We start from the raw sequence: 9,437 nt of genomic DNA, 5'->3' as shown, positions 1-9,437 counted from the left end.
AAAAAGTATCACTTTAGCTTCCAAAACGATATGAAGCAGCAACAGTTTCTAACACTGATAATAAATCAGCTTATTAGACTGATTTCTGAAGATCATGTGACACTGAAGACTGGAGTAATGATGCTGAAAATACAGCTGCGCATCACAGAAATACATTACAGTTTAACAGATATTAAAATAGAAAAATTGTATTTTACATCATAATAATATTTCACAATATTATATTTTTTCCTGTATTTTTGATCAAATAAATGCAGCCTTGATGAGCAGAAGAAACCCCTGTATCTCAAACTTTTGACCGGTAGTGTATGTATATATGTGTATATACATAGTGACATATATAAAACTAAAATAAAAATAGTGAGATTACTAAAATACAATTTAAAGCCCTGATTTATGTGAATTAGCATTTTCTAGCAAAGCATAGTAGTAGTTCAATGTGACTAAAATAATTTTATTGACTTTGCGGTCAAAATGGTCCAAAGTCCAAGTAAAGCCTCCTCCTGTGCATCATAACTTAAGGAAATAGGGAATTTATTTATGGGGGAAGATCATGCAGTAACAGGGTTGCAGTTTGTGTGTAAGTTCCTTACTTCACGATGAGGACAGTCAGCCAAAAACATCATGTTCGGTTCTTAGGGTCAAAAAGAAAATGGAAAATTGTCTCAATCATCACTTGCACAACTCTTCTAACATTGTAAAGTAAACCACTGTAAGATCATGAAATGTCTTTTCCACACAGATGAAAACCAGCTCCGTGCCAAAGGCTATGACAAAACCCCGGACATCATTCTGGAGGTGCCCATCGGTGAGATCTGATGCTAGCTGCTGTTTATTTACTTACTGATTAGAAAAATGCTGTGTAGTTTGTGTTTGTGCTGACTCCCTTTCTCTGCTTAAACACTGCTAGTATGTAGTAAACCTGCCTTCCTAACCTGCTCTTGAGATAACCGCGTGTTGTGCTCTCCTGCAGCTGTTGATGGCCATATAGTTCACTGGATTGAGAGCAAAGCTTCGTTTGGAGACGAGCACAGCCATCACACGTACCTGAACGAGCAGTTCTGGAGCTACTGCAACAGGTCAGTCCCTAAACCATCTCAAACTATGGCCTGGACATCTGTCTGTTAAATTTAAATGAACCTGTTCATTTTGAGTAGGTTTGCTAACGGTGTTAAATGCAGAATTGTAATCGTCTTATACTGTGTGAATGTCTTCAGCACTTAAGGCCTATTTGGGTTAGGCTTGCTTTTCATTTTATACATCACAAACACATTTCAGGCCACTTCTTCTTTCTTTTGCTTTAGTGTGCCGGAAGTAAATATCAGTTTTAGATTTATTTATTTTGCATATATTGTAATAATTCCGTTATAATTCATTCGTTTTGGGGATTTCACAAATATCCGATTAATCTCTCACAACAACAGATTTCACAGTCATGTTTTCACCATTTGTTTTTTACTGTTTAATTTGGGATGGACTTATTATTAGTGATCAACCGATATTGATTTTTTTTTTGTAACCGATGCCGATGTTTATAGCCGATATGCTGAACCGATATTTATTACCGATATTTAAGTCCAGACTTCACTTTGGTTTTTCCTGCTTTCAGTCATCTTTTAAAAGTGTTGAAAATTAGCAGTCTTTCATGTTAAATTTAATCTTCATATTACAACAATAAAAGCATTTCATTTATAAAAAAGCATCAGCAGCAACACTAATATTAACAATAAGCAACATAAATGGAAAATGTCTAATGTTTTCAAATGGAGGACAGGAGTCCTTTGAACTTCATTTTAAACTACAGTTTTAGTAGGTTTATAAGCTGTTTAATAGGCTAAAGAGTGAAGAATAATTCACTGGATAATGTTAATTCACTGAATAATATTCTCTGGAATATTGGAATCTAACAAACAAAACATCATATTTTATTGCATTTCTCAACTGGTATGTTATATCAGAATTATTCATATGCTTTTGGCATTCCAGATTATGAAACACTGGCTGACAGCGTGGTTTATCTATGGATTTACACAGAACTAAAACTGCAATCGGAGATATTAAACAATCAATTGATTATTTTAGCCTACGTGACTCTGGCTTCACGAGACTGATGAGCATTAAATTTAGTGCTTTTATTTCCAACATGCGCTCATTCATGGCTGTATATTATTTAATTCAGGTAAAGTTATGTCTTTATTGGGACAGGATTTGAAGCATTATCTTACATGACTCTGTGAGTTCGTCTCTATTTCTTAGAGCCTAGCTGCATGAGCTACATATCAGGCATTTATGTAATGCATCTAACTTGTGCATTAATGGCTGTTAGGTTAAATAAAGTTTACTAACTACAGCAAATCAAGTAAGTATACTTGTGAAACCGATATCCGATAATGGTAACATGCTTAAATATCGGTACATCGATATATATATTGGTCGATAATTATTAAATGTCACTGATCTTAAGGTGTTTCAGGCACTGGAACTCCTCCCGTGAAAGCATTGTGTGTGTTTGTGAGATATAGAGCACTTTAAATGATGATGCTTTCAGTCAATCCTATTGGAGAAGTTAAAGAGGACTAGAGGTGCACGTAACAATCTATTCATATATGAATCGCGATTGTCTTCTAACGATTCTAATGGATTCACAAGTTTCAAAATCAATGTTCTAAAGCAGCGGTTCTCAATCCTGTTCCTCGCGTCCCCCTGCTCTGCATCTCTCTCTCTCTCGGAGCACATGCCGCTGAGGATTGGGGCGGGACGTTTAGACGAGCACTAGAGGCGGTTTAGCCAATCACAACACTCTGGGCTAGCTAACCAATCAGAGCCCATCGCCTATTTTTGAGGGAGGGGCTTCATAAAAGAAGGAAATGATCAGCGTGTTTCTCAGAGAAGGGACAGAGCGGTGTGGAATAAAGGTAAATTATGTGAAAAATAAAGCGTTTTTTAAAAAACAAAGCATTAACGCATGTTAGACTGCACCCCATAAACACAATCAAGACTAGAAAAAAAAGAGTGAACCACCCCTTTAAAAAAATAAAATGTGATGTAAACATACCTACTGTATTCAGTGGACTAGTAGAACCGTCTCTACTAGTAGGTCAATGTTTAACCACACAATGTGACTAATACCCTTTAAGCTCTGGGGGAAACAAATGGAACGTGCTTTTATATGACCGAAAGCGTAAAAACATCCTTTTGTCTGTTACGATCCATCACGAGAGGTCACTCTATCCATCTGATCTGATGCGCTGCGGCTCCATTACAGTCGTATGGATCACATCTTCAGCGTTTCTCACGTGTGTTTAGACGTGACACGTCACATGCTGTCATGTTTGTGCGCTGCCTTGTCAGATAAACTTTGGCATGTCAAAAAAAAAAACCTTTCAGAGCTGCTTGTAATTTTTAATTGACATTTCCTTTTGACATTTGGAGCAAAGGACCGCCTGTGTCCACCTTCCCGTCGTCTCCTCTCACTCAGCCAGTCATGTTAATTCATCTCCTCTGTTTACATGAGTTTGAGAGAAATATTGAAAAGGTCAGAGAGTTTCCTTTCCAGTGACCTTCGCCGCCATGTTTTCAATTAGTGCGGCGCATGAGAGTGACACACCTCCTGATTTGCTTATGTTCAAGCATTTCCGTCGTCTGCACCAAATGGCAGCGTTGGCAAGCGCCGTTAATTATTCCTCCTCCTCCTTTAAGTGTTGAGAACCAAGTGAAAAACAACACAACTGATCTCCTCTCCAAAACTCGCAGCAGCCGCATTCATCATCCAAACAATAGTGTGGCCAAAACGCTAACCTCGTAATAAACTCTCGTCAGTGGAGTCATGGGTAATGAGGCTTCTCCTGTAAAGAGCGAAGCAGAGAGACTGTTCACCGATCTGACGCTCAAGATCCGCCGGCTTCACCTTCCCATCAATCTCAGCCGGCTTCGGCAGGCTCCGTGACGGATGTGCGCATAATTGAGTTATCCATCTACTCGGCTATAAGTTGCATTAAAAATTATTCAGCTGATAGTGAATATTAAGCACATAATAAGGCTTGTGTATGTTTTAGTGGAAGCGGCTGAGGTTAAATGTGTCATGTAATGAAATGCGACTCTTCATGCGAGACTGCTGGGAGCGACGGTGTCCTTTCATGAGCTGTTTGAGTTTTATATGAAAGAAATAGTTCACACACAAATGAACATTCTGTCATCATTTACTCTCGCCCTCAAATCTCATTTGTCATCACGCATATTCATTTTGGCATCAATGACATTAACCCTATAAAGCTACACTATTATGAATTTCTAAGGCCTCTAAATGATCAACATGATCAGTCTTTGCTGTTAAACCTGTTTCACACTCAATCTCCTCCATGTAATTGTAGAAACGTCCAGCTTCAGCTGGAGCTTCTCGTGTCAGATCTTGACTGGTTTTGATCAAGTAAAGGTCAGAATAACTGCAGTAATATCTCCAGATGAACACTTACTGCACTGAAGCAGCTCAGCTTTACTTGATTCTCCATCAATCATGTTTTAGAGTCTCAAATCTGATCCTCAGGATCTTTTGAGGAGCGTTTGTTTCCAGAAGCTTTACTTTCACTGTTCCTCAGCGGAGGAATGATCTTCACAAGCCTCCAGAACATCTCACATCTTCTGAGGAGCCTTTATTTCTTCAGCTCTCAATCACTGCATTATATGTTTGGAGCATTTCAGTCTCATCTCACTGAGACAGATTACTGGAGATATAGAGTGACCACTGATATTTATAGCATGTTATATCAGTATCTGCAGCACTGTTATAAAGATCTCATTGATTTAATACATTTGTCATGCTATTGAGGTATCATAAATTAAGCTTAAATCACACACAAACCAGTGTTGTTCTCCTAATGCACACACGTGTTTTCGTCAAAGCAAACATGCGGCTGGCTGTTTAACTGTGAGGCTGGGCTTCTGTTTCTACATCCGCCGTATGAACTTTATGGTTTCTTCCATTCATTTTTATGAGTGGATTTGACCATAATACCAAGTGTTTTGCGTTCCTGATCAGACGCACACATGCACTCATCTCATGTCTCACATCATACAGCGCAATATAGATGTGCTTGTAGAAGCCAAACATCTCTGGATGCTTACTGTGAAGTACTGTGTTCCAAACTCTGTTTGGAGTAGAGTTTAAGTTTATTATTTTCTTTATCAATTTTTGATACTTTTTCTCTGCAGTCATACCAGCTGAAGTCCAGTGGTTTAACAATGAAGGTTGTTAATGAAGGTTATTCCAAATGAAGTCGAGTTTAAAATGAACAGTTTCTGTTTTCGTTCCAGATTTCAGTGCATCTTTAATTGAAGTTTGTATTGAAAGTGCATCTTAATATATGAGACTGCCGTCTTTTCTGGGCTCTTGTATCAGAGCTGAGCATGTTAGCATTTTGTCTCTCATAGTTGAGGTATACCTATGATGAAAATTACAGGCCTCTCTCATCTTTTTAAGTGGGAGAACTTGCACAATTGGTGGCTGACTAAATACTTTTTTGCCCCACTGTATATATATTCTCTGGGAAATTGTTGACCCGAACATTTGTGTTATATTTTCTTGAAATCTTTTTGAGACATTTTTTGATGGCTGGTGGCTTTGACAATCGTTGGCAATAACATTAGACTCCAGTAATATTAGGCTCCCAGACTGGATCATTTATTTCATATTTTCAAAGAGCATGCGAGTAAACAGTCTGACATGCTTTATACCTCGATCACATCCTGTTCGTGTATAATTTGAAGGATTTCCTGAATTCTCTTTGAAGAATCGGATAAATGTCTTCAGTCAGATCGGCTGTTTCTGAGGCAGAGCATCAGACAGTTTATTCAAGATTTATACATTTTAATGTTTTAAAATTAAAAATATATTAATTTGAATGTTTTAAATGGAAAGATTTATACATTTCAATGTTTTATATCCGATGGGCTCTGACTTCTCTGTTTTCTTGCACCGTTCGCTTATGTTTATGGTCACTGTGTGATGAAGGTGGCCCTTCATCGGTGTTGTTGTTTTGCTGGTGTTTAGCATCACACCTCTTATATATCTGGCCCATCCTTGCATTTACAAAAGAAATCAGGCTTCTTTGCTGTCAAAGTCCTTGTGACAGTTTTTCTCCTCATTTTAAAGAAGTAGCAGAAGCTTTACTCTCTCTCACTTTCCCTTTATTCTTGTTTCCATTAACCTTGTTTCAGCAGAATCTGTAACCGAGCTCGTGCTCTTGTGACGGTTTAACCGTAAAGAGCTCTGAAGAAGCAAAGTTGACACGACAGCATGACGTCAGGAAATCTTTCTGGGATTTGACATTTAACACCGCAGCACACCCCAGTGCAGCGCAAGACGTCTGACACGCACCTCTGAATGCTAATGCCACATGACAAGATGCTTTCATGCTTTACGGATTTCAATGCATATTTAGGGACATTGTTTAATGCGCTCGCATGTAATCCGCACACTTCAGGTCCCCATCAGCTGTGGGATTTAGCTCCCGCTAAGCCTCCATTTCATCTATTTATTTTCCAGGTTTGCTCCCGACGTTTTAAACACATTTGTCGTTTCAAGTTGAGGTTAAGAATGATTTTGACACCAGCGCTCTGCTTAAAAAAGTGAAAATAAAACACTTCCAAGGTGAAGCAGTATATGACTTAGTGAAGTTTGAGAAGAAGGCCTACAGTGAAATAAACTTCTGAAAGGTACCTTTTTGTCAATTTGTTTTTCCAACACATTTTTATACCAGGCTCTTTGTAAAAATCAGTCTAATGGGAGAATTCTGATATCTATATATATATATATGTATATGTTAGTGCTGTCAAACGATTAATTGCATCCAAAATAAAAGTTTTTGTTTATATAATGTGTGTGTATACTGTGTATATTTATTATGTATAAATACACACACATACAGTATATATATTGAAAATATTTACATGTATATGCATTTATATATGCATATTCTTATATTTTATATTATATATAAATATAGTTAATATATAAACATAACATATTTTTCTTAAATGTATGCATGTGTTTGTATTTATATATACATAAAAAATATACACAGTATACACGCATATATTATATAAACAAAAACTTTTATTTTGGATGCAATTAATCGTTTGACAGCACTAATACTGTATGTATGTATGTATATATGTGTATATATATATTCACATTTAGTCATTGAGCAGATGCTTTTATCCAAAGCAACTTACAAATGTGGACAATGGATGCAATCAAAACCAACAAAATAGCAATATGTAAATCATGTGACATTAATATTATATAAATGCTGCATAGATATATAGCAGCACATCAGTAATGATTATAACCATTGCTATCAGCACACATGAAGGCCTGAGTTGTTATATTTCATATTTTAATAAATATCACAAAAGAGTCGCTGTTAATAATCAGTGCAGCAGACAGTATCATCACATCCTTTTATCTTCTCCTGTCTCGATGGCTTTAGTCTTTTATAACTGGATTGTTAGTGTGTCTGGCCTTGATTATATATTAGTTAAAGTCTAATCAGAGATGTATTAGGATGGGAACTTTGACCTTGGATTTCCCTCATTAATTCTCTCTAGGGTCATGGGTTTGATTCCCCAGAAATGCTTGAAGTGGTTTTGGACTTTATTTCTTCAGTGGCACACAAATCCCATCATATGCCTTCAGAAGAGCTGGAATATGGTGCATGAGTCACATGGTGACTTTTGTGTGATAATCACATGTTTTTGGAGCTTGAGAGCCACTGGTCAGCTTCTGCTTTCACTGTATGTAAAAGAGCAGCGTGAACATTCTGCTGAACATCTGCTCGTGTTCCACCGAAGAGAGGAACACTCTTAAAAATAAAGGTGCTTAAAAGGTTGCTCACAGCGATGCCATAGAAGAACCATTTTTGGTTCCACAAAGAACCATGCAGTCAAGAACCATCTCTTTCTCCGCTTTTTATAATCTGAAGAACCTTCTTTCACCACAAAGAAGCTTTTGTGAAACAGAAAGGTTCTTCAGATGTTGAAGGTTCTTTATGGAACCATGTAGACACAAAGGTTCTTCTATGGCATCGTGAAGCACGTTACATTTGATTGTAATAATTCTGTTTTGAGCTGTTCCTGTAATGACAGCACTGCATGTGTGTGCTGGTGTTTCTGATCTAAGAGTTTAGTTGAGCAGTGGAAGCTGGAGTTTGTCCGCAGCTGCGTGTTGCATTTACTTCATCTCTACGAGTTTGAAGACTATTACCATCAGAAGCAGTTGTGCTGTGCTGTGTGTATACTGTGTATATTTATTATGTATAAATACACACACATACAGTATATATATTGAAAATATTTACATGTATATGCATTTATATATGCATATTCTTATATTTTATATTATATATAAATATAGTTAATATATAAACATAACATATTTTTCTTAAATGTATGCATGTGTTTGTATTTATATATACATAAAAAATATACACAGTATACACGCATATATTATATAAACAAAAACTTTTATTTTGGATGCAATTAATCGTTTGACAGCACTTATACTGTATGTATGTATGTATATATGTATATATGTGTATATATATATTCACATTTAGTCATTGAGCAGATGCTTTTATCCAAAGCAACTTACAAATGTGGACAATGGATGCAATCAAAACCAACAAAATAGCAATATGTAAATCATGTGACATTAATATTATATAAATGCTGCATAGATATATAGCAGCACATCAGTAATGATTATAACCATTGCTATCAGCACACATGAAGGCCTGAGTTGTTATATTTCATATTTTAATAAATATCACAAAAGAGTCGCTGTTAATAATCAGTGCAGCAGACAGTATCATCACATCCTTTTATCTTCTCCTGTCTCGATGGCTTTAGTCTTTTATAACTGGATTGTTAGTGTGTCTGGCCTTGATTATATATTAGTTAAAGTCTAATCAGAGATGTATTAGGATGGGAACTTTGACCTTGGATTTCCCTCATTAATTCTCTCTAGGGTCATGGGTTTGATTCCCCAGAAATGCTTGAAGTGGTTTTGGACTTTATTTCTTCAGTGGCACACAAATCCCATCATATGCCTTCAGAAGAGCTGGAATATGGTGCATGAGTCACATGGTGACTTTTGTGTGATAATCACATGTTTTTGGAGCTTGAGAGCCACTGGTCAGCTTCTGCTTTCACTGTATGTAAAAGAGCAGCGTGAACATTCTGCTGAACATCTGCTCGTGTTCCACCGAAGAGAGGAACACTCTTAAAAATAAAGGTGCTTAAAAGGTTGCTCACAGCGATGCCATAGAAGAACCATTTTTGGTTCCACAAAGAACCATGCAGTCAAGAACCATCTCTTTCTCCGCTTTTTATAATCTGAAGAACCTTCTTTCACCACAAAGAAGCTTTTGTGAAACAGAAAG

The 9,437-nt window shown here is 36.8% G+C and overlaps 1 protein-coding gene across 2 annotated transcripts in view; it reads left to right on the top strand.

Moving 5' to 3' along the window:
- Positions 1-6,499, top strand: part of cdin1 (CDAN1 interacting nuclease 1) — a 57,191-nt gene extending 50,692 nt beyond the window's left edge. Inside the window, exons 10-12 of one of the 2 annotated variants that reach the window (XM_016237400.1) lie at positions 743-808; positions 974-1,079; positions 6,217-6,499. In XM_016237400.1, the coding sequence (XP_016092886.1) occupies positions 743-808; positions 974-1,079; positions 6,217-6,253 (209 nt within the window). In that variant the 3' untranslated portion in view covers positions 6,254-6,499. The remainder of the gene's footprint in view (positions 1-742; positions 809-973; positions 1,080-6,216) is intronic. The other variant, XM_016237399.1, reaches the window with a different exon arrangement.
- The last annotated feature ends 2,938 nt before the right edge of the window (positions 6,500-9,437 follow it).

Source organism: Sinocyclocheilus grahami, unplaced genomic scaffold (genome assembly GCF_001515645.1).
Source record: "Sinocyclocheilus grahami isolate Dianchi unplaced genomic scaffold, SAMN03320097.WGS_v1.1 scaffold513.1, whole genome shotgun sequence".
NCBI lineage: Eukaryota > Metazoa > Chordata > Actinopteri > Cypriniformes > Cyprinidae > Sinocyclocheilus > Sinocyclocheilus grahami.
This window is presented reverse-complemented; position numbering and strand designations above follow the sequence as displayed.